General features: G+C 44.1%; 1 protein-coding gene across 3 annotated transcripts in view; it reads right to left on the bottom strand.

Annotated features, from left to right (window-relative positions):
- GRK5 (G protein-coupled receptor kinase 5) overlaps window positions 1-26,776 on the bottom strand; it is a 648,325-nt gene that overhangs the window by 35,708 nt on the left and 585,841 nt on the right. For all 3 annotated transcript variants that reach the window (XM_078643914.1, XM_078643917.1, XM_078643915.1), the window contains exons 11-12: window positions 25,509-25,598; window positions 25,085-25,293 (exon numbers count right to left, since the gene is read on the bottom strand). In XM_078643914.1, the coding sequence (XP_078500040.1) occupies window positions 25,085-25,293; window positions 25,509-25,598 (299 nt within the window). The remainder of the gene's footprint in view (window positions 1-25,084; window positions 25,294-25,508; window positions 25,599-26,776) is intronic.

Here is a 26,776-nt window from a genome sequence, read left to right as displayed (position 1 = left end):
TGCATGAAGGTGTAACCTTTTGAGATTGGGGGTCAGAACCTAGCCCCTCGATTGACAGAGAAGGTCCACTCTGAGCGGGAGACAAAGGGGAGCACACAGGTGCAGTAGGTCTCTATACCACAGTCTTCTCAGCCATTTTGCGGCAATGAGATTTACTTGAGCCAGGTTCCTGACGAATATTCTTCAGAAGATGAGGAATCAAGTGTAAGGGGGAAATGTGTATTGCAGCAGAAACTTCCCCTCCAACTGAAACGCATCCCTCGAAGCTCCTTGCAACAGATACTGAAGGGCACACAACAGTGGGCAATGTGTGCTGTCATGAGCGCCAAACAGATCTAACCTGTGCTGTTTTCCACATAGCAAAGACATTCTGAACCATGTCTGGGTTGAGATCCCACTCGTGGTCAGCAACATGATTCAGACTGATACTATCGGCGCTCTTGTTGAGTGTGCCCGCCATATGACTGAGCACCACCCCCAGCTTCTGTTGTCAAAGTAGATCCTAGCATACCACACATATCCAAATTGTGCTGCCGACCAAGCTGGGTTTGCTCATCTGGCTTGGAACTGCGTAGCCATATCTACATACTTGGAAGAGATTTTTAGACTTCTGTCCATGATGGGGGAAGCACCATACAGCCTTCCCCACTGATGGCCTTACTGGGCTATATTAAACCCTTAAAGAAAGGAGAGCGCGCTTCTTTGCCATAGCTCTACTGGTGGCAAAGGGTCAGATCTCATTGCACTGGGGCAGCGCCTGAGTCCCGATGGCAAAGACCTGGATACGAGACCTGATATATTGCGCTACCACCAGTGACATATATGCCACACTGCAATCGCCAGCGGCCTGCCCAAAAGATATCTGGCACCCATTAAGGACTTATATACAGACATATCAATTGGAGATGACTTTAATGATATTGTATGGGCCACGGCCCCTTGGGCCCTCTTTTGCGAGGCGGGGGGATAAAGTGCCTTCCAGCACCCGATAATATTGAAGTAACATATTCACCAAACAAGAGGGGGATGGTCTAATGGGTGGGATATGGGGCACATTGATTCTTTCACTGATTTGTGACTGCTTTAAGAAGATATATACCAGATGTATGATTGTTCAAGACTGATACTCATGGACATTATGTATAGTACGGCAAGTGGCCAGGATAATAACCTCTCAGAATGATGGTGAGCTCTGTATTGTGTTTGATGTTAGTTTATGTAGACTTTTTTTGTTATAATATTCTGTGATGTTTCGGACTATATCTTGACAAACACTATAGAATATATGTATGCCAAACGAAAATCTCTATAAAATAAAAAAAATTAAAAAAGTTGCACAAAGTCTAACATTTTCAAACATACTGCATCCTCTATATGTACCCGCATCTATCCAAATATATACTATTCAACTTAACACATAAAAAAAGGCTGAACAAACCTGACATGCTGCAGCACATTCAGACACACTGTATCCCACCCATCACACCCAAACATATTCTACCCCACTCTACACACACAAGCATTTGCTGGTACACCATTCTATTCTCTAAAACCCAATATATACACCCACAGCACCACTCCGCCTGGCACACATTCCAAGAGAAAAGCCTGCCTCAGGGCATTAACAATGTCTTTAATCCACTGCTACCAGATGGGCCCCCGTCTTACTCAGACAAACACGAGGTGCACAGGTAATAGTGTTGTGTGGGAACTCACAGATAGCATCTTAGTGCCACCCCTTGCCCAATAGAAAGGTCCAGTTTCTCTGGGTTATTTTACCTACACTGTCCTAGTCACAGGCTGCTGGTGATCTTTGAACGTGGTGGGGCGTGATACCACCCAAGAGTTCACCCCAATTTCGTAATTTGCCTCTATCGTACTCATTTAGGCCCAGATTTACAAACATTGTGTGCTGGGATTGCATCACAAAAGTGACACAAACATGCGCAAAATGTGTTTCGGAATTTACTTTCCAGCGCAAAGCCTGATTTGCACTAGAAAGCTGCCTAAAAGTAACACAAAGCATTTGCACTGCTTTGCGTTACTCTGTGAAGGAAGTTTTTCCATGGGTGGTACATGGGCGTTCCAATGCAACCACCCATGCTTTTTTGATGCAAAACCCTATGTGCTAATAGAAGACACTAAGCAATAAATGCCACTTAAAAACAGGAGTTACAAAGGAGAAACGTTTGTATTGTTCCTAACGTCCCCACTTTGCATGTGTACTACACTGTACAACACACATCCGAAGTAGAACAAGTTTTAAAGTTAGACAAAGCATAGTATTGTGTGTGGGAAAGACACCTTTCCAGTAGAAAACCTATGCTAGAATCACGCAGACATCTTTTCACTATGGTGCAAAGGTGTCTGTGTGGAGCTTTGCCGCCTAATTTTGTGCCATCGCTACAGAGAGAGCAGGATAGTACAATATCTTTGTAGATTTGGCACTTTCTGGCTCTCTCCCTCTCACACAATGCAGCAACTTTGGGTGCTGCACTGTGTTGTGTGAAAGGTTTGATAATCTGGGTCTTTCCCTAACTCACTCCAACTCAAATTCTCTCACTTGCTTATTCTCACTCATACTTATTCCCACTCAGTATTACTCATAAACAAACATAATCATACTCACTGGTTCACATTCTCACACACACACTAACTGTGGGCCCTGGTGCAATCGCACCTGCTGTGCCATTACTAGCTACATCCACAACTCACTCACTTCCACTTGTCCTCACAACCTCTAATCAATCACTCATTCTTCTTCACTCACTCCCTCGTACTCACTTTCACTTATTCATACACATTCTCATGCTCAGATTCTCGCAGTCACTCTCACTGAAAAGAGCATCCTTGCTACCCTACTTTGCCAGATATGCACAGGCTGGTACCAACCATCTTGCAGATATCAGATGCTTGCAGGTCTGATGTACACTCTGAATTGCAGTAGTGTTCGGTGTCTCAGGGGAATACATTGGCAAAGATAAAAGATCTGACTTTAATGTGCTAAAGCAGGAAAGAACAGGCATGCACATATGCCTGTTCCATGCAATAACACATTGAACCCTGACCTATTGGCCTTTCAAACCTGCCCGGCCCTCAGTGTGCAGAATTGTAGCCCCGTTACCACTGTTTAGTACTAGCCCCCCGAAGTTCGGGTCTAGTTGCGCCCCTGGCTCGATCTATAATAAGAATCTAGGTGGTCACATATTGGGTACACATGACAATAGATTTGCCCAGGGTTTTAAGTGAGATGAGAAAAGTGGGGTCTCTAAAAGGGGTGTGGCCTATGTGCGTAGGGGCGTGGCTTAAAGAAGAAAAACTAGATTGTATGAAACACAACATCCTGGAAATAGCTCACACCCTTGGGAAATGCAAGATTAAATTAAACGTGAAATATAAAGAGGAACTAAACTGCTGACGTGGATTACTAGAACTTTCTTTTACATTTATTGTTAAGCAATAGATCAGTGTTAAAGACATGAATACAGGGCCTGATAGGGATCTGTTGCAATGTCCGTTTTTAAATACTACGGGGTCTGAGACACGGCCCGCTAAATGCCCTGGATTCGCCTTTTATTTCAGTAATGGCATTGTGGTAAGGGCAGGGTTGGGGCATGAATGTTTATGCGTTCATGTTTAAAAACTATCAGTGCCTCTCTCAATGTACTGATCTAACCTGACGGGCTATGGTGAAACGCTCGGCATTTTAAACAAGTACACTTTTTTTAATTTGGAAAAAACAGACTTTATCATTGTTTTAAATGATGTTGTACAATTTACGTGGCAACATTTTTCAGGGCTTGGCTCGTGCTCTTTGAGACAAGCCAGACCCTTGGCTCGACTCTGGCCCCGCTCTCCCTGGTAATGTTATGGCTCGCGGGCCTCTACGAAGCACCAGCAACTCTCGGTGGTTGTGATGCTACTAGAAACGACATCAAACCTTCTGGCAAATTGTGGGCAACATGTCTGCAATTGTTTCCGGTGGCTTAAACTCTGTACAAAACTGCTATATAAATTCGCTAGAATACCACACCCCAGTACGGATACGGACGACGGAGAATTGAACAAATGCCTGCCACTAGTTGATAGGATTATTAAAGGTTGATGGATGCAGGAGGAACTTTCCCTGTGATGTACGTTTGGAAAGAGTGTCAGTAACAAAGACCACATATGAATAATATTTGATTCTGCCAAAAGAGAAACTGTTTGAAGGTTGATACGATCTTGGATCAGAATTCTATCATCAGAGCCCTGAAGAAGTCCCGGATGGGACGAAACGCGTTGGCGACAGGCAATTCTGTACTCTTTTAATGAATTATTGAATAAAGAAAATAACATACCTTCAATCAAGACTCTGGAATTTTATCCTTGGGAAGTTTTCAAGTGAATCTTGCTCAACACTGTGATTTATTCAATCATTGAATTGTAATTTACTTATATGTTTTTAGGTGCGGGTCAACTTTTGTTATGTCTTTAAGTGATTTTTAATCATGCTCAGGCTCAAGGGGTGTATATGGGTCACATCCCAGACCTTTACCCACAAGGAAGAAAGGAATAATATAGGCATTACTAATAGTGAAAATTGATGCTGGTCTAGTACAACTCTGACCCTTGGTAGTGTTTTGTGACTATATAAACAAAGGCAGTTTTGCACAGAAAACCGTAATAAAGATTAAACCGACTGACAGCTTGTCAAGTAAAAAGAAATGTATTCAGGAGCACAAAACAAACTGACTTCTCACCCATCTGGCCAGGCATCAACTGCGACCAACTGTAATGTCACCATAAAACAATCTACATCTAGAACACAACAAAGGTTCTAACCGTACCAAGTACTATGAGAACACATTATAACACAAACTATTTGGATGTCCCTGAAGCGTTAGGAAGTAACCACCCAGCACGTTAGGGGTGTTAGTAATTAAGGCTCCAGTTTTCGGTTTAAACAGATTGTTGCATATAAATACGGATGTAAAAATATTTTTCCTTTGTCTGTGTTCATACATAGAAACGGAAAAATGGCAATAAATATGTTTAACTTTGCTGTTATCTGGGAGAAGACGACCCCGTCCGAGTGTCGGGGGGGGGGGGGGATTAGAGAGGGGGGGGGGAATTAGTGGTTAACAAAGGTCGATGTTAAGGGGCCATGAGGCCTCCTTATGTTTAAGTATCCTGGATGGGAGCTAGGGGGGGGGGGGGGCGGGGGAGGGGGGGGAGGAGGGGAGACGCACACCTAAAAGCAATCGAGAGAAAACAAATGCACCCAGCTTATCACTTCACGGGTACTTAAGAGGCATACTTTTGACTTTGTTCAGTCCCTGGATCCAAAAGATATGCATCCACTGCAGTAATGTTAGATGTGCAGGTCTGTCCCAGTATTTACACAAATAACAATTTAAATACTACTATATTGTTTTATTTATTTTATAGCGCTACTCATCCCAATTTTTTTTTTATTTACAATTCAGGGTGTCAGAGCGCTTTACATCACACAATATGCATTGACAATAAATTATGTGTGTGTAAATCAATGTGTAGGATTTGTTACATAAGACAGTGAGGTTTACAAAGCACTTTATAGCATACTGTGTTATATTAGAAGGATTGCAGTTTATTAACTGCAGGTAAGAAAAGGATCTCTTTGTTTAAAGCAGTATCCAATTTACCTAAATCTATCTAAACTTATAACAACCAAGTGTGCATTGCCTATCTAAATAAATGTGGAAAAAAATACTAGCTGCAGCATCTGTTTTTGCTCGTGACAAAATAAGATGTAGATAAAATGACAAAAAAGGGATAAATACAGACGGCAGTGTTAAAAAAATAGATACCATAAAACCGGGAGCCCTATTAGTAATGCGGCAATTGGAATATACCTCATGTTAGGGGTATATTTCAGTACCGACATTGGCAACTATTCCATCACGTCTGATAAGGATAGGTATAGTGGCACTGCCATTATGGACATTCCACTCGTTGAAATCCTTCTCCCAGCTCCTGGTTCAGGAGCAGCCTCTGGGGAAAAAGCCCTGTTGCAAAATCCGCATAACCTAAAAGGACTTGTAATTCTTGTGTGAAATTCGTTTTCCTTCCCAGTTGGACACAACATCAAGGGACGGGAACCAGCAATATTCTAAACTGCCACCAGAGGACAACACAAGCACAGAAAAGCAGGCAACGCTAATTACTGTGACAGATACCATTATACAAGAGCACGGGCACTTAATATTTAAACAATGATAGATAACACGGAAAATTGACACAATAAATCATTGATATTAACCAGTACAGCCTGATGCACGAGCAAGGCTGGAAACGGTGATTACACTGGCACATTTCTGGTGCGATTAAATGCACACACACAACCAGAAACTGCAAACTCCATAGCGCTACCCGTCAGGGCACCAAATTCTCAAGCGCCTAAAAATAAATCCCTGAGTACTCATTGGTCACCCTTTGCGTTCCCATCCAGAAATCTTTCTTTTGAATGACATTGCATCCTATGACACCTAGTCGAGGAAGGGAGACAAAATTAGCCTAGGGTGGAGGCAAATTCTGGGCAGTGACTGTAACAAATCAGGAACAAGGGTCAACATTCAGGACAAAAACGCAGGACAAAGGGTCAGTTTTATAGACACATCTGAGAAGAACATTCGCCACTAATTTACCAGTGCATTTGTTTATTGTATTTTATATTCTACCATTTATAATTCACTGTGAGGATATTACATTCAAGCGGCGCATTACCAGCTTGTTCCATGGGAAATTCATGCCCTTGAGGTCACTTTCAAGGTCATCATCTATATGAGCATCCATCCAATCTTTATTGAAAAGAAAATAACAGCAAAATGATGGTTATGTTATTGAACATTTTAAAGGCCATGGCAAAAATCTTTGGAAACATTGAGTACGTTATTTTCACCTGCTAGTTAAGGAAAGGTGAAGAAAATATTGGTCTCACCGCCCTCCATTACACATCAAGCCTAAAGACAAAAAGATACAAAAGTAGCACTTGCAGGAAGTTCGTAACCCGGATTAATAACCTGACCTCTCGAGAGGAAGGTTTGGAGCTACTAAAAGAGCGGATTCTAGATGAAATGTCACAAGTTCTAGGGATAATGCACTGGGGGGAGAGGTCGGGACAGCGAGAACTAATGGTGCCCCAGTCGAGCTTTATAAAAAGATTCGCTTGTTTACTGACTCTGTGTCTTCTTAACAAGTGTAACGCTGCCAGAGAGGCAAGCTTCTTACTGCCTGACCTGATCTATGCGCTGATTGTTTTTATACATAAAAAGGACCATCCTAAAACTGACAGTGCCCAAAATACCTGAACCAAATTACTAGCCAAGTAGGTGTTGGCGTTAAGGGTGGTAAAGGTGATCAGAAGATTCATTGACTAGGACCAAACATAGTTTATACCAGAGGGTTTGACCGGACAGAATTTACAAAGAATACATAACTGGCTCAATAGAATCAACCAGATACATGACCCGCTTGCTATATCATCTTTGGATGAGTGATTTGGGTTTGGTCCCAAAAATTTGCAGATGGGTCTCTTTACTGCATGAATCACCTACAGTAGTGGTGCAGGTCAATCTGGTCTACTCAAAACCTTTACCACTCAAGCAGGGCATTATAGAGGGGTGTCCACTCTCACCCCTACCATTTTACTCTTTTTGTTGAACCTCTGGCCTCATGGATTGGATCGCAGGCAGATGTGCTTGGTTTCCCAGGGGACACAAGTGAACCGGAAAATATATCACTATATGCAGATGACGCTCTCTTGTGCCTGTCAGATCCTGTGACTACAGTCCCCGTGGTCCTTTAGATACATAGAGAGTTACAGTCACATGCAGGATTCAAAATAAATGTTATTAAATCTATAAAATATAAAAAATTTACATTTGCGGCAATGATGATCAATCTGAGGCAGGTCTCCAGATGGTGGATGATAAATTGAAATACTTATGTATCTTTGTAACACTCTATAAATCGAGGTTTCTGGAACAAAACCTGGAGTTAAAGCCGAGGGAGTTCCAGCCAGATGCAAAAAGGTGACAAAAATGCCACATTCGCTGCCCCTTACCTTACTGGGAAGGGCGTCAATTTTCAAAATGATAATCACTATACTTCTATATGTTTTACTAGAATTCTTTTTTTGAGATCCTGGGCTCTTTTTTTTTCCATCGACTAGAAAATACAGTAAGAAGCCTGCTGTGGTGTGTAGGGCAAGGATCGTGTGTCAGACTCTTTAGGATCACATTACAGCACTATTATAGTACTACCGCATTTTAAGAGCATACTACCGGACCACTCAACTTCAGGTCGTTAATGACTAGGAGCTCACGCCGAGAGATGACCCAGCAACCAGAACCGAGAGAATCTTAATGGAGCATAACTCTCCCTCCCACTATTTTTATAGGAAGGAGGGAGTCACTGGGACCCACTAGGGCAGTTCCACCAATCTGGGTCAAAACCATCAGAAGTGTGGGAGCATGGGGGAGTAATAATAAGGTGACACCTCTTTAGAGTAGAGGGGCTCCAGGGGAGGTCACCAAGCGGACAGGCTTTAATCGCTGGCAGCTGATAGGGATTTCCCAGGTGGGGGATGTTGTGAGGAGCCAAAATCATTTCATGACCTTTAAGAAGAATTCGATCTCTCCCAAACACGGTAATACAAATACACGCAGCTCAGGCATGCTATGGGGGCAGAAAGGATTGATTGGGGAGAACTACAGGATAATGCCCTTGAAAAACAGAGTGCTCATGGAAAACATGGAGACAAAATCAGTGTCCGTGATACATAGGAGGTCGCTCAATAATAAACCAGACAATCTCCAGAAATGGGAGTCAAACTGGAAAAGGCATCTAGATGAGATGGAGGACACTGAGTGGGAGGCAGCACTCATGCATCTGAGGGAGGTGGCAATAAAATCCCGGTTGCAATTGATTCAACTTACAATCCTACGTAGGGTAAGCTATGATAGAGTAAACTATATTAGATGGGAAAAGTTAAAACTCTCATGTCTATTAGGTGTAGCAGGGCAGAGGGTACTTTCCTTCATATGCTTTGGGGATATCAGGACATACCATACAAGTGACCTGGAAGGGAATACTTGAGGAATTATCTTCTATACTGGGCCAGGACATTTTAGGTACTCTGCAGTTTGCTGTGCTTGGGGTCCCTTGTGAAGTGGATCTGTCGCAAGCTCAGTAATGTTATGCACGTGGGGATTCGTGGTAGCAAAAATAGACATTGCCATAAACAGCAATCGCTGGTTCGCAAGGGTGTGTATGATAGAAGAGAAAGTGGTCTGTGAGGGGCAGGGCTGCCTCAGAACATTTCACAGGTTATGGGGAGATAGTGACCGTACTATGATATAGACACTCAAGAGAGGAGCGGACCTAATGGGCAATGTACTGCTACTCTTGCACTGAACAGAGATTAAAGAAACAAACAACTTATTTCGTGTTTGAATGAAAGATAGTCAGTGGTCCAAAGTGATGCTTTGTACTGGTAGTGCGTTTGTTTACTTGGAAATATTTAAATTAAAATACATTTAAAAACAATGAAAAGGAGCACGTACAACAATCTGAAAAATCCCAAACATGACAAATTATCTCCATACCAGGGATGCACCAAACAGTGCACCACCATGTGCTGCACAGAGCCCCATCACCTGCTATGCCATGTACTCCAATAAACGGCAAAATACACCACCACACATAGTACAGGGCACCGCCACCCTCAACACATTCAGTTACAACCGGAGCCATCTTGCAACACCATGCTCAGCACAGTGCACCTTCACATGCCGCGAAATGCACCATCAACCACAGCGTAGTGTCGGTTAGGGCTCAGGTGGAGGCATTTAGCAATAAACCAAGCAAGGTTTTGTCTTACAGAACAACGCCTGCCTCAGGCATCTAGCCTCACTCATATGTGCCAAACAAACCAACCTGGGGTGTGGAGCAGGAACCTGGAGAGAGCTGACCTGGAAGAGGTTGTCAAAAAATGTCAATATTTGAAAGGTTATTAGGTTGCAAGCCAGGCTGCGATCTCTAAAGCAAAGGGCAGTAAACTAGCAACTGCAGCTCCAGTTATCAAGTGCGGAAAAGCAGCATATATCGAAAAGGAGAGAGCAGCAAAGAAATGTAATATAAAATGTCATTCTGCTCAAGAAGGCTAGACAAAGCGTTGTGATTGGCAGGGGAAAACTGGACAGAGAAAGGCTTTGCAACAGGTATCAAACTAGACAGACTGCTAGTGTCTATCCATGGCTGTGATATCAGAGCAACAAGCAACACTTTGGAAGAATTCTCCATGAGAAGTCGCAGTTCACAGTAATGTTCTGTGTGTGTGATGGCTGCAAGTAAAATGTGTTTAGCAGTGGGGATTATTGTGTGGGGTGTCTGCAGGCTTTGCAAAAGGGAGATAGTGCTCATACACAAAAAAAGATTGTACTTGGAATTTTAAGCTATTTTTCATCAAGATAGCTCAGTAGATGTTTCATTTGTAGTATAGACGTATTTCTACATTCCATGTCAAAGGAGCATAATCCAGCTAGGTTAATTCAGACTTGCATTCTTTCCTGGAAGATAAAATCGGTGCAATTGAGTTTTGGAAGGACTTATCCTTTGTATTTGATAGATAAAGCAGCTAGTGGCATGTGTGCTAGATGAAAGGCCTGTATGCTTGCAGTGCAATATTCTCGATGCTCACAGTTTGAGGTCAACAAACACAACTTTTTGGAAGGGAATGCCCGTGGCATGGCTTATGGATATGTTCCCCTGCTCTGAGCACCCAACTGTATGTGCATATCTGGTATCCTGATATTGTAGTTTGGCCCTAACATCATACTAATCGAAGTGTATGCACAGAAGCCTACACCTGTACTAGACTATGAGCGGTCCTGGACCTGTTCTGTGGCCTGAAAGGGCAGGGAGACACCGAAGTGAGGTGAGTGGAGACCAGGCTGCCTTTTGAAATTCTATGAGGCCTTCTGGTTAGCAAGGAATTGCTGATTAGTCTTCCTGAGCACTGGCATTTGCTGGATGATAAGGGTGAGGAGCAGAACTGCAGACTGTTGTCAAAGGTGGGAAAGTCCATAAGTGAAGCTTGCCCTTTTGCTTTCCCGGATTACTCCTTTAGTTGGGTTGATGACAGTAGCTACGGGAGGGTCTTACCTCTCCGTGCATCTGTTGTGGATGCTGCAGCAAGGAGAAAGCACAGTGCTATTTGCTGTCAAATTCATCAGTGTACACAGAGGCTGTGTCTGGCTAACAGTCTGAAGAGGACATGTGAAAGGAGAAACACTCCAAACTGTTTCTGCAGTTTGAGACAGTGGATCCACACCTCCTGTATGGAAGTTGTGTATAAAAGTAGGACCCACACTATACCACTTGGTTCCAGTTCCAAGGCCTTTAAGAAGGATCTACTGGCAAAAGTGCACCTGCGGCGTTGTATATTGGGGTGTCAGCATCTTTGATGCCTGCCACAGCTAAGTCAGTGCACAGAATACATCTACGAGGGGCTCTGAGTAAGCATAGAAGCCTAAAGATTACAGACTTCTCACGATCGTCAGTGACACTAAACTGCCTGTACAATAATTTCATGTGCCCAAACAAAACAGAGCAGAACAGATGGTGCGGGCAACAATCTCACCCCTAATGTCGAAATGTGAGAGACAATGTGACTGCGGTCTAACAGCACCACGAAGGTCCTATTGCTGCATAGAACTGGCGCGCCAGAAACTCTACCTCGATCCACAAATTGGGAACGGGGACTACCAACGAGAATTGAAGAGCAGGATGAAGTCGAGACTGGATAAAAGAGCCACATCAACTGATGAAAAGACATGTTAATAAGAAATGGGACAATCCAGTGAAAAAAGAACAAGCCAGAACACTGTCTAAAAACCAAAGAAGCTAGGTACACTGCAGCAGAAAATATGTCCACACTGGGGAGTAGTCTTAGCTGAAATGCCAGGAATAGGAAAGGCACAGTCAGAAGGTATGACATACTCTGGGGATGCAACTGTCTGTTCATGAGGCTTGTCGAGGGTGGACTGAAGGTGGGACGGGGTGGGGTCAGGACCAGGTCTACTGGAAGATTGGGCCTGGTAACTGCCCACTTTGCCCATCCCTTAAAATGGCTCTGCAGCCAAGCCATAGCCGAACCATTGGTTTGGCTCATCTCTACAATCTAAAACATGTAGCAAAGCCTTCAAAATATGTGCCATGTAAATTATGAAACAAATACCATGTAAAACATGATTATGACGAAAAACAATGAATTAGTGCCTCTTTAACATATGCATTAGCTCACATCACTGCACCAACATAAAGTGAAAGGTTCTAACCATGAACTTAGAAACATTTATAAACCCTTCCTCTTGACAACAATGCCATGAGTGAACCAAGCGAACCAAATTTTAGGTGCCTTTTATAGCTGGCCAATGTTGGAGCAACACTACAAGCAATTTAAGCGTATAAAGTAGTTACATTGTAAAGGGTCCACCGTGAACTAAATTATTTTAAGGTACTCTCAAATGTTATAATCAAGTAAATTGGACACATTGAAGTAAATTGTAGGCCACTGACTAGTAGGAAATAATTTTTTCCTCTAACCCAGAATACCAAAGGTGAGTGTTTTTGTTCTAATCTGTCAGGCGCCAACACAAAGATAACATGGTAAATAAAACTGACGCAATATTTTTTCAAAACTACATAGCGATGGAAAGGAAGGAGAGTCTTCGTATGCGGATATCACTGACTTGCACAGCCTTACAAGGATGATTTAAAATCTCATGTATTAGTCTTCTACTGGATAATGACCTTGAAGGAAAGCAAATCAAATAGCAAAAGAGTGCATCCGATAAAAGAAGAGTTAGCAAGAGGAATCAATCTAGTTATAAAGAACACTCACTCACCAAACTAGTTGGTGACATGCTTCATCATTGGGTTCCCACCAGAGATGCCGAATGCATCTCTGGTGTGCTACAATGCCTGATTACAGCAGAGCAGTTTTTTAGGTTTTGCCTGGGGCACGGAGCTTTAGCTCCGCCCCCAGGAGAAATCTTTAGTTTTGCAGTGTGGGGGACTTGAATCCGCCCTCTGTTCCATTGGCTAGCTCCATAAATGGAGACTAGCCATTGGAACAGAGATCTGTCCGTCATGGCCGGACCAGATTCGTGGACGTTCCTGCATTTTTTTCGCTCTCCACCCTTTTTGCATCGTTATCGGGCGGTGGGCGGAGTTTTTTTTTTTTTTTGGTGTTTGTTTTTGTCATTCCATGCCGACCACGGCTGCCGGAAGAAGTCCAGGTGTCGCCCGTTCCCGCCGACCGTGTGCTGTTGCCGCCCCCCCCCCTGTCCGCCCCCCCTCCCGCTGTCCGTGTGCCCGTAGGTGCTTGTTTTGTCTTTGGAAGCAGATATCTGATCCTTGCTCTGACTGCCGCCTGGGGCGGGGCTCTGCCTTCGAGGGCGAGACCTTTACCTTTATCAGATCGCCGAGACTCCAGCTCGCTTTCCGCCTGATGGCAAGGCAGAATGCTTACGCCTCCACAGAAAGGAATTCGTAAAGAGGCCGTATTTTTCGAGAACCTCCGCATTCATACTCGTACACTGAGCCAAGAGCACACGTACGCAGAATATGCCCCCATGGGGGCAGAGGAGGGGCCGCATTCTTGAGTGGTCAGAGTAACAGCAAGCCCATTAGTATGCCTGTCATTACTGTTTGATGCTATCGCACAGTCAAACCAGCACATAGCGAACGAGTCCTCAGTCCTGCAAGCACACTTCAGCGTGTGGGGACACACGACAAGTCTGCCGTGCCTTCGCGCGCACTGTCTCTTTGGAATGTTTGCTGAAAACTCCTCTCAGTTTAAAATGGTTTTGCTGCAACTTGGATGTTTTTATGTTTAGCAACGTGCCTTTTACCTGAAAAGTAAAAACCAGTTACACAGACTGAAAACACTACTCTGAATTATTTCTGGTATGAAATATAGGAGAAGTAGGGTTAAAAATAGCCTGCTCTCAGGGTCGCACTTGGACAAAAAATCGTCCTGGGCACTGAAATAAAAGTGGCCCCCATTAGCGAATCTGATAACTAAGAAAGTGGCGCACGCTTGCAAGTCAGGCCAGTTTTTATCTTGTAAAGACTGCGCACTATGGGAATTTTCCAAGGTCTGGGAGCCTGCACTCATTTGTGTTTACTGCAGGCTTTACTTGTGGTAACATCGGGGAAATCGATAGTAAAACCAGCCCACAAGGCCATAAAACAAGTCCACAAAGTGCTAAAAAACAAAAAACAAACAGCCCACACACTGATATGCCGGACCGGCCCATCAAGCACTGCCTGATTGCCCTGTAGGCCAATTTGGCCTAGCCTGGGATGAAATCTTATTGGCAAGTTTAATATAGCATTGCTTGCTTGCGTGCGTTTGGGAAGGGTGGACAGAGGGTTAATTGCTAAACCTCAGATCTATGTATCGACATAGATTTTGACTGGAGTGGGTTGTTCCTGTTCTCAAGCCTGTTAGAGACACATTGTAACATCCCTTTTTAATTACTATCAGGCTCTATGTTCGTGTCCTTCGCTAAACTGGCAAATTACACTGTTCGATTTCTGAACAATTCATGTAAAAATAGTTAAGGTAATCTATACCTGCGGTATATTTCCTGTTTATTTACATGTTTTTATTAATCTTGCACAAAAATGCCAGTTGATTGAAACACTATAAGTCATAAGCGATACCCTTATTAAAGAGAACACGCCTCTTTAGATACCCCCTGATCCGACTTTTTTGTATCTACCTAATGCCCTGCATGTTGGTAATAGATCAGTGATTTAAACATGGTGAATCCATGCTTCAAAGTAATACCTAGCACTGTTCTGAAGAAGAGTGTGTGTATGACTGCACTTTAAAAAGTTTTTTTTGGTTTGTTTTTGTTTTTTTAATTCTCAGAAGAGTAGGGCCCATTGGCATCCCTTCCCGTTTCCAAATGCCTTACCACCTTCTTTGGACAAAGAGTCAAGGGAGCAAGCAATTGGGGAATCCTGGGATTTGCAAATAGCTTGTCTGCATTGCCAAATAATAAGTTGTGGTTGTTGCTGAAGGAAATGTGCATGAAACCAGCAAAACAAACTGAAAGCACACTTGGAATGAATTATGCACGTTTGTTTTCCTTTGACCAGTATCATAAGAAGCAGATTTAGACAAGGCAGTAGGAAGTTGTAGTGCAAGTATGGCTACACTTTCTACAGTAGATTACTTGTCACCATGGAGGGTCATGGCATAAGCACTGGACAACTACAAATTTCCAGGAGTACACTAAATAACACAAAATATGTGAAGGGACGCTTGTGATAAAGGGTATTCGCCAGATGTTTTTTTTCACTTTGTGTCTGATCAGAAACATAACCCTCCATTATATAAGGTGGTATTTCCAACCTACGTACCTGAAAATAGATTTGTACCTTTTTGAAGGTGTATATTTCTGGATGTTTCCAAAATAATAAAGTGAAAAAAATATATTTAAAAACCTTTTTCTTCGTGTGTAGGTGTTCCAGATACTTTCCATGACCATACACCTTATTGTGATCCATTCATACACCCTCTTAATGTTCTGGCCAGACCTTTCTGTAGGAGTAAGTCCCTTTCAATAATGATATCGTACATCATCATTTTTGTTTTACAACTGGAAATATTATTTAATGCTGCACAGGGCTCAAGTCGGGGTACCACGCGGGTGGGCGCGTCCCTCCACTTATTTTACCGGGAGCTTGATAAATATAAACTGCAACTGAGTGCAAGCTACCTGTCGTGACGTTACTTCCTGTCATGACATCAGCGTCCCCCCACTTCTCCGCATTGTAGAGAGCAGTGTTCAGAGGACCTTTGTTTCCAGGGTTTTCTCCCCGATCTGTACAGCTGCCACATACGACTGCCTGGATCGATCGCCTGCTCCAACATAGGTGGCTCACCACCGCATCTCACTTCAGTTTTTTCAGTCGTGCTCGTTCTGAACACACGGTTTTGCTGGTGCACCTAGATAGAGCAGTTCGTTTGTTTTATTGACCGCCCTTTTCTTATGATCCCTTCCATGTGTGCCTCCTGCCTTTATGCTGTACTTTATAGCACCCATCATGGCATTCCTGCAGCCATGACGGGCAGGCACTTAATCTGCTGACAGACGGAGATGCCTTCAGAGGTTGTTATGGAGGCCGAATCACTAAAAGAACATGTTGAAAAGGAGAGCTGCCGAGGCAGCTCGGCTGCAGCGTCCGGGGAACGTTCTGCCTCTTCACCTTGGGGGTTGGACAGGCTCGGAGCTCATGAGCTAGGAGCTTGAGAGCCACAGCTTCGTTTCTCCTCTTTGGGCTCCACGTGCTGCAAAGGAGGGTGCAGAGTAGAGAGTGCAGAGTAGAGAGTGTGCAGAGTAGAGAGTGTGCAGAGTAGAGAGTGTGCAGAGTAGAGAGTGTGCAGAGTAGAGAGTGTGCAGAGTAGAGAGTGTGCAGAGTAGAGTGTGCAGAGCAGGGGCGGCTGGTGACATTTGAAAGAAGTGGGGCGTAAACTAATTTGCATATTGCACCGCAGCAAGCGAGCCCGAACCACCTTGCATCCATCCATACATCATTCATGCATCCACCCATCCATCCACCCACCCACCCATCCTGCATCCATACATCATTCGTTCATGCATCCACCCATCATGCATCCACCCATCATGCATGCATCCATGCATCCATCCATACATCATTCATGCATCTACCCATCCATCCACCCATCCTGCATCCATACATCATTCATTCATGCATCCACCCATCATGCATGCGTCCATGCATCCATCCATACATCATTCATGCATGCATCCACCCATCCATCCACCCACCCACCCATCCTGCATCCATACATCATTCATTCATCCACCCATCCATCGAGCATGCATCCACCCATCATGCATGCATCCATGCATGCATCCATCCATACATCATTCATGCATCCACCCATCCATCCATCCACCCACCCACCCTGCATCCATACATCATTCATTCATGCATGTATCCACCCATCCATCCATCATGCATCCACCCATCATGCATGCATCCATGCATGCATCCATCCATACATCGTTCATGCATCCACCCATCCATCCACCCACCCACCCATCCTGCATCCATACATCATTCATTCATGCATCCACCCATGCATCCACCCATCATGCATGCATCCATACATCATGCATGCATCCATACATCATGCATGCATCCACCTATCCATCCATCCACCCATCCTGCATCCATACATCATTCATGCATCCACCCATCATGCATGCGTCCATGCATCCATCCATACATCATTCATGCATCCACCCATCCATCCATCCATCCATCCACCCACCCACCCATCCTGCATCCATACATCATTCATTCATGCATCCACCCATCCATCCATCATGCATCCACCCATCATGCATGCATCCATGCATCCATCCATACATCATTCATGCATCCACCCATCCATCCACCCACCCATCCTGCATCCATACATCATTCATTCATGCATCCACCCATCCATCCAACATGCATCCACCCATCATACATGCATCCATGCATCCATCCATACATCATTCATGCATCCACCCATCCATCCACCCACCCATCCTGCATCCATACATCATTCATTCATGCATCCACCCATCCATCCATCCACCCATCTAACCTGCATCCATCATTCATGCATCCATCCACCCATCATGCATGCATCCATCCATGCACCCATCCACTCACCCATCCACACAGTGACAGCATTAATGGCCGACAGCAAAGTTAAGGCATCAATTAGATCTCAAATAATGCCTGCGTCCTGTTGTCCAAACACCTCCACATGTCAATTCTTACCCACCAAGGGTTCAATCTAGCGTTGGAACTGTTTTATTTTCAATAGCTATTCCCATAGTTTTAGTAAAATGAGCATCAACAAAATTACCAGAAGCCCCAGATTCAATCATTGGCTGAATCTTAATATTTGCCCTTTCTGCAAACTAACTCTATAAACAAAAACAAATGCCGCTGTGCTTTTTGCACTATTTGGGTCAAGAAGATCCGGGACACTACATAAAGAGAACTTGAAAGTGTGGCCTCAATCATTAATAGGTCTTCTCTTTTTCTACGTACTGACTTTCACTTGTATAACTTTTAATTTGGATTTCAGGTTTCATGGGACAGTCTTTTAAAAAGTGGATGATTTTACTACAATACATGTAAAGTTTCGTTTTTCATCTTTTTGCCCTATCGTCTTTATAAACAGCACCCCGTGTACATTGGCTCTGGAAATGAAGGAGTCTTAACAAACAGAGGCCGCAGTACGAGGGAGGGAGAGCGCTCTGCCCCCCCAGACAGGGGGTTATGTATCCGGGCTATGTATTGACCAGCCAATCCTGGCGCATTGGCTGGGGGGGCACCATGAGTGCTCGCCCAGTCGCCCTGTGCAACCCAGTGGGCTGCGGCCCGCCCCCTGGCCCTCTTTCTAATGGCAAATTCACAGGGAAACAATCTGCGCATGCGCGGGCATGTTTGTGCCCAAAACCCACTTGCGCAGCTGCAGCAGGCCCATTCTCTCCCCGACTTTTCCGCACTCCGGAAAAGTCGGGTGTCTCCTGGATTCCCGGCCGGCAGGTAGCGCGATTTTGTTAAATATTTGTATTTGGTTTTTAGTGAGGATGCGGTGGGTCCATGGGGCTTAGTGGGGCTACGCCCCTACGCCCCAATGGACGCACCGCGCCTGGTGCAGAGTAGAGAGTGTGCAGAGTAGAGAGTGTGCAGAGTAGAGAGTGTGCAGAGTAGAGAGTGTGCAGAGTAGAGAGTGTGCAGAGTAGAGAGTGTGCAGAGTAGAGAGTGTGCAGAGTAGAGAGTGTGCAGAGTAGAGAGTGTGCAGAGTAGAGAGAGTGCAGAGTAGAGAGAGTGCAGAGTAGGGAGTGCAGAGTGACTAGGGAGTGCAGAGTGACTAGGGAGTGCAGAGTGACTAGGGAGTGCAGAGTGACTAAGGAGTGCAGAGTAGAGAGTGTGCAGAGTAGAGAGAGTGCAGAGTAGAGAGAGTGCAGAGTAGAGAGAGTGCAGAGTAGGGAGTGCAGAGTAGGGAGTGCAGAGTAGGGAGTGCAGAGTAGGGAGTGCAGAGTAGGGAGTGCAGAGTAGGGAGTGCAGAGTAGGGAGTGCAGAGTAGGGAGTGCAGAGTAGGGAGTGCAGAGTAGGGAGTGCAGAGTGACTAGGGAGTGCAGAGTGACTAGGGAGTGCAGAGTGACTAGGGAGTGCAGAGTGACTAGGGAGTGCAGAGTGACTAGGGAGTGCAGAGTGACTAGGGAGTGCTAGGGAGTGTAGAGTGACTAGGGAGTGCAGAGTGACTAGGGAGTGCTAGGGAGTGCAGAGTGACTAGGGAGTGCAGAGTGACTAGGGAGTGCAGAGTGACTAGGGAGTGCAGAGTGACTAGGGAGTGCTAGGGAGTGCAGAGTGACTAGGGAGTGCTAGGGACTGCAGAGTGACTAGGGAGTGCTAGGGACTGCATAGTGACTAGGGAGTGCTAGGGAGTGCTAGGGACTGCAGAGTGACTGCTACGGAGTGCAGAGTGACTGCAAAGTGACTGCTAGGGAGTGCTAGGGAGTGCAGAGTGACTGCAAAGTGACTGCTAGGGAGTGCAGAGTGACTGCAAAGTGACTGCTAGGGAGTGCTAGGGAGTGCAGAGTGACTGCAAAGTGACTGCAGAGATTAAGCTAATGGCAATGTAAATGACAATGCCATTTATTTATCTGTTTTCAAAACCAACACATAAATACAAATTTTGTCATTTACAATGCCAATAGCTCTAACTTTTCCAAAGGCGAAACCATTGCATTGTAAATGCTTGTTTTATATGTGACGTGGGCGAGTGCGATAAGTGAAAGAGGTGATTTAAAAAGTGCCACTGTTTTATCCCAAAAGACTTTTAATGGTGGAAAACTCGGCACTATTAAAACCAAGTGAGTTGGATATTTCTAACTGGCTTCATTGGCCAGATCCATCCTAAGGTGAAAAGAAACTGCCATTCTTAGTTGGTGGAGCGATTTGTCTGGTTAATTCCGATAACAAACGAGACTCCACGATGATAACTAGTTACGCGACCCCCAGCAACTAAACGTTTCTTTTCACTTTAGGATGGATCTGGCCAATTAAAACCAGTTAGAAACATCCGACTCACTTGTTTTTAAGAGTGCTGAGTTTTCCACCATTAAAAGTCTTTTGGGATAAAACAGAGGCACTTTTTAAATCACCTCTTTCACTTATCGCACTCACCCACGTCACATAATAAAAACCCTGCTCCGCTGTAATTAGGCGTGGTAGCACACCAGAGATGCATTCGGCCTCTCTGGTGGGAACCCAATGATGAAGCATGTCACCAACTATGTTGGTGAGTGAGGGTTCTTTTTAACTAGAGAGATTCCTCTTGCTAACTCTTCTATCAGATGCACTCTTTTGCTGTTTGATTTACATTGTTCAGGGGGACCAAGAGTGGCTCCAGTTGCTTTTCCCTCTCTCTCTTGTTGTTTAATTATACTTGAAGGAAAGCAAGCACAACTGCTCAACTACTCTCAGGCTGAAGTCAAAATCACTGGTTGTAGTCACACCCCTGTAGCCACTCAGCAGCGCAATAACAGAGCTGAATCTCAATCACAGAAGTCAAGGACAGGTTCCAGACGAGAATGCCACCTAGCTTTCAGAAAAAGCTACATTTATGGACAGATGCCGTCTGTTGCAAGATTAATAATAGACAACGGACAAAATGCTAGATTTACATACAGTCTGTATAAATAACAGATAGGGGGTGAACCTAGGTAACGATTGTGTAGCTAACGCAAAAACAGTCAAATGCAAAGATCCTTCTCAGCCAATAAACACCATCTCTGGCTTTATGACTGCCACACCCATCAAAAATCATGTGAAATGTGTGTGGATGGACTAAAGTTTTCCATTTTCACCACTGGAGGAGTCTTAAAGATTGACATTGGCTCGAGGGGCTTTATCCAGAAGTTCTCAGTCATAAAATGAGTACCATTGACTTGGGTACCAATAAACAACGGTTATTCAGCGCCAAGATACCCATGGGTTAATGTGCGCTTTAAAAATACATATCTTATGTTTATGTTATAACCATGGTCAACCACACTAAACAAATAAGTCTACTAGGAAAGAGCTATAACCATCACCTCAAGCTGACCACAATGTGCACTTAGTAACTTATGGCCCTCTTCTGAGTGGCCCTCATCCAGACAATAATACTGTCAAGACTGTCTTTCGTCAACATGTAATAAATCAGCCTTCCACTCTTTGAATTACAAAACTAATGCAGTCAAAACTAATGAACCAGTCCAGTGTATAGTCTCAGACTGCTCAAACCTTTGATAAACGTCCATTGGCAGCGAGGGAACGCATGTATGTAATTTAAAAGTTCAATGTGACCCTAAAAGTGTCCCGGTGATGCTGGAACCAGACCTCTAGATATTAGTGGGTAAATATCTTTCAAAGCCACTCTGTCACTGATGACATTTTTCGGTTTAATACTCTGATGGTGTAGTTGTACACTGCAAGTTCTCCAATCCTATGAAACACTTCTGTAAGCATGGATGGAAGAACTGAACGTGTTACAAATCTTGGAGAGACTAAAGACCCTTTTCTTCCACCATTTATGTTTTAGATCCCCCAAAAACGAATCTGCAGTCGTTTATGCTATTGAGACAGGAATGTCGCATGCATGGCAAACAAGCTTGTAGTGCTGCCATGATTGCCCAATTATTCGTCAAATTGGCCTCCCCTCCTTTTGGTGGCCCTAGCATCACACTAATTTGGGGTGCATGTAAAAGTCTAGGCCTGTCCCTGGTAATGCATGGGCCAGAACATGTTATGTGCCCCTGAGTAGCGCATAGGGTGTACCCTCAGAGTGGGCATAGGAGTATTGTTCATGCCCAGGGCAGGTCATATAAAGTGATGGCGGCAACATAGCAAGTTTTATGAATCATTAGTGTGACAGACCTTTTTTTCTGTGTCAAGCAGAGTGCGCTCTACTGGACCCTTTTGTTTATAGTTCCTCTGCTATGTGAACCCCAGATCCTTGCGTTGACATTCAGCATGCATGTCGAGCGCATTGATATGCAGTGAGTGTTAGGCGCATGTATGGTAGTAGGACTCTGTGTTGTGAGTCCTGGGACCAGTGGGATTCATTTTAGATGGGTCTTAGTTTATCATTAGTTTATAAGAAACAGGGGCTACATGTTTATCAACCTGAAACTCCCTATTAATTATTGGCAGAGGCAATTCTTCTTTTGAGGCGATCCATTGATGCCATAATCACATTGCTGCCATCACCATTATCCCATACTTTTTTGATCTGTGGGGCAAATGGCTTCTACCACTGCTTATGTTCTACCTCTGCTCAGTCCTGGGGATGATTCTTGATTGATTGTGGGTCGAAACACCATAGACTCTGTAGGCAATTAAACTCACTGAATTAAATTTATAAATGTTTTGATATTGACAATCTGTGCAAACAGCAATTAATTTCATTATCCAATGAATCTCTCCTTTGTTATACATAACTTGATATTCCTTTAAAATCTCCCTCACTGTTTTATCACGTGAGCATTGAACATGAGTATGACAAATTAAATGTTGCATACCTTGGTTTACATAATGGCTATTATCACTTATTCCCTTTTAAAAAAATAAATCCTGATAAATCACATCATTTATTGACAAGTTACATTCCTCTAAGCATCCCAACTTTGAGTTATTCGTTGATTGTGTAACATATTCATTCTGCTACAAACCATCGTTCTTTTTGTCCCTGCTTTCGAATGGCACAAAATGAAGTGTTGATACAGCTTAACCGGCCAACGGAATCGAATTAGCTGCAGTCCTGTGGCTGTAACGCCAGACACATTTAATGAGCTGCCTGCTAGCAAATGACAACTGATGAGTTCTTCCTTAGCACTACCATTTGGTAGTTGGCAGGTGTGAGGAGTGGGACTGCCCTGTCTAGGACACTTCTAGACAGGGTCTGCTCCTTTGGCAATCTCTGATTTCTGCTTCAGAAAGGATGGTGACATCCAGCTGGAGACCCCACACTTCACTGCGCCCTTGCTTTGGATTTTTTTTAACTAAATGTTATTGAGGTTTTGAGAATACTCCACCTTGGATGGGCTAACAAGATGACTAAACATTTACCTGGCATTTCCAATAGATCTGCAGCCTGGGGGCGGGGGGGGTCTTGTTGTGGATACCACTGCTTGAAAACTGCACCATTGCTACCAGCTGTGGGAGTCGTCACCTTGCACAAAGGTGTTCCTTCGGTTCATGACCAAGGAAGGGAAGGGAGTGCTCTGCTGAGTACTAGAAGGATGACTGTGTGACCAGGGTTGGTGTCTGTAAGACAGTCATTCTACCAGAGGCGGAGGACATCAGCTTCTCCAGCAGAAAGTGTATATTTGAGGTGAGGGTCTGCTTAGAAGCCGGCCTGAGAGAGGGAAGCCTGGCCCCGCACAAGGAAAGAATGCCCAGGAGGAGATGCTGAGCATGGGGAGCAAACAGAGAAAGTGAACTAGGAGACAGCAACGCCAGGAGCATCCCATGTGTTGAGGGGGTCCCCAGCTCTTCATCAGCATGAAATACTGAAAGCAAACTGAAGTGCACATACTCTTTGGAGGCATTTTGAGTAAACTGCACTGGTGCTTAATTAGTGTCTTGTCGTATGTTACACACCAGGGATTGTAGAGACAATGTAGCGCCTCCCTTACCAGAACATCCATTTGACTCTGTAGCCTACTCCGCTGCCCAAGACACATGGGAAAGTTTCCCCTTTCACTCTATATCGATTTGTTGTCCTTTGGCTAGAGCTGGTCATGGTAGTACCGAGACAAAATGAGTCACCCTTCTGTGACCAACATTACCCACGTTCATAAAATTAACAAGATGTGGAAGCACCCCTACCATAAACCATGGGCCCCTATATTGCTGCTAGCTACCAACCAGTTCAGTAGTTTCCTCCATCACCAGGAAAGTATGTTAAGATGCTTATGAGACACAGGCCCTCAAAAAGTGTGTCGCCCTTGGGTGGTTGGGAGGTCCTAAACCATCTCAGGCACTCTGCATTTTATCTGGAGATCATAACTAGTCAGTCCCTGGTACACCCCTCACACCATATTACAGAGCTAGAGTCTTGAGGCCCCGGTACAACAAACACTGTAGTAAATAGAAATGATGTCCAGGTAGCCCTGGTGAAGTCAGGTTATATCGATTGTAACTCAGAATGGCACTTTAATACATTATGTCTGACACCCACACCTCATTTCCTGAGATTCTGAAAATCCAAGGATAGTAAACCCAAGGAGGCTTAAAGGGATCCCTGGATAATAGTCTCTTTTCAATTAATTTCCATAGACTAACCACTATAAAACCCACAATAGTGACAGTTTAATAATTGGTCCTATACTCTGCCACCAGCAGGTGGTCTGACCCTCTTTTTTCGAATTTGTAGTAATTTGGATTATTCTGCATTTTGCCATTGTTAAGAAAGGCATACATGCTTTTAAAGAGAAAGCCTTACCACACAGTGAACTTCATAGAGGGTGGTTACTTTGCTTCATACTGTACCAGAGTTCCAAACCCTTCCCACCTTTTTTGGTAAGCCTTGACTGCTGAACCACCCATTTGGAGAGTGAGAGCCAAATCGAATACTTGACATCGAGTGTGCAGAGCACTGCAATAGTACCCAAGAAACTAGGCCACAACTTCTACCTATTTTTAGCAAACCACTCGTTCGGTACTTGCCATGGTGCCGCTGGGGGTGAATATTCACTCAAGTGCCCAATTACCACTGACTGGTGAAATGGCATGACGCCAAAGCCACCCTAAACCCTGCTTGAGGAACCCAAAATTCCTAGCTCATAAACCATCATTAAAGCTCAATTCCTTTCTGTTTTCATATTAAGCCATTACCCGGGCAGGCCATCTCGTTTTTTCTAGTCCCCACACAAAGCTTAAAGTCAACAGTCCTTACCATTTTACAGATTGACTCTGCCTCTTCAGAAAACTTTTCAGAGTACACCTCGTCGGTCTCGAGGACTCGTCGGTCCACCTCCTCTCGCTTCACCTTCTCCTTCCTCCCACGGAAAGGACACTGCCCCGCAATCATCTCGTAGATCAAACAGCCCAGCCCCCAGTAGTCAGGGCTGAATGTGTACTTCTGGTTATTTAGGACTTCCGGAGCTATGAAAAGAGTAAAATAAAATCCAGAATCCGAGAAAGGGCGTGTTTCATAACTAGAATGCAATCGCTTTCATGACTTATTCTCCATTGCTAATCAAAAAAGAAAGAAAGTGGACTATGGCATTTCTTCAGAATACTTGCATAAGATCTACAGAGAAGCCAGAGTTCTATTTAAGTCACATTGAGCAAAATTGTTAAGTGTAGGTGACACTTACCCATATAGCCCACCGTCCCAACACGCCCACGGATTGCTTCACCCTCTGGGATCTTCACCGCCAGGCCCAGATCTGAGATCCGAATATGCCCTACAGAAGAAATAGCAGAAGGTCCATTAGGGAGTGACTGAATAATATGCCATAAGCAAAGGAAATTAGAATCACCATCGAAGACCACTGCGATGGCCCAAAGTAGTACAGAGTACTGTGTGCAGAGTCAGAAGAGCTTATATTTCTTTAGGGGCAGTGTCATGTGGAGACATAAGGCCTACATAATTAGAATGCTGGCAGAGCTCAAAGAAGCAATACCCACAACCCCACAAAATGGCAAATTACATTATATTCATGTCAACAAATGTTTATTTTCAGTTCTATTTCTCTCTGTATTTTTGAATAGGCAAAGCTTAAATCGTTTGTATTTAAAAAAATCTGTGGCTGATTTTTAGGATCTGGACAAATCCTCGCTTGTTAGACAATATCTGGGGTGGACAGCACAGAGAAAATGGGAACACTGTTTGAGGGTAAGTTATGTTATGTTAGTGTGATTTCTAAAGCGCACGAATACCCGAAGGTGTGCAAGCTTCTAGAAACTGAATTGTAATGGACCACTGGAGGGATTCTTTAAAAGCCTCAACACTAGCATTTGGTGCTCCTGGAGGACGGGAATCATACCCATTGTCCACGAAGAAGTACATTTGCACCAAATGAGCGAAACCTTTTGCCACCAGTCTGATCTTTATCAAACGAGAGAAATACAGCGTGTAGATGGGCGTCAATGTATGGATGTACAAGCACTTGTAAAGCATGAACGTTGACGAGAACACTATACTTTGAAGCATCAAGGTGTAAGATGATGAAGAAAAGATGGCTGTGACTAAATACAAAGACAGGATGGGGTGGCAGTTTGTAAAGCCTTAAAAGCCCAGAGGCAACGGTTTTGCTGGTCCTTTTAAGTTTATTAGTGGCTCCTTGAAGAGCTGAGCCTCCAGAAACAATGGAGGCCAACTCTGATGTGTCCTGGATGTTGTTCCATGTTCCAGATGCATACATTGAGAAGAATAAGAACTATGGTACTCTGCTTTCACAATTGGTAAATGATATAAAAACTCCTCTTCCCAATAAATGATATCTTCTGCCTGCACCAGCAGGCAATTATTTCATGTCATCATCTGGATGCTGCAAAAACCAAGGTGGTGATGGAAAAAGGCTATAGATTCCTGAACATACAACGAGAAAGAAAGCAAAAGAAGAAGGTGGCAACAGTATAT

The sequence above is a fragment of the Lissotriton helveticus genome, chromosome 5_1 (assembly GCF_964261635.1).
Source record: "Lissotriton helveticus chromosome 5_1, aLisHel1.1, whole genome shotgun sequence".
Taxonomy (NCBI): Eukaryota; Metazoa; Chordata; class Amphibia; order Caudata; family Salamandridae; genus Lissotriton; species Lissotriton helveticus.
The sequence above is the reverse complement of the archived record's forward strand: the minus strand, read 5'-3'. Positions and strand labels throughout refer to the sequence as shown.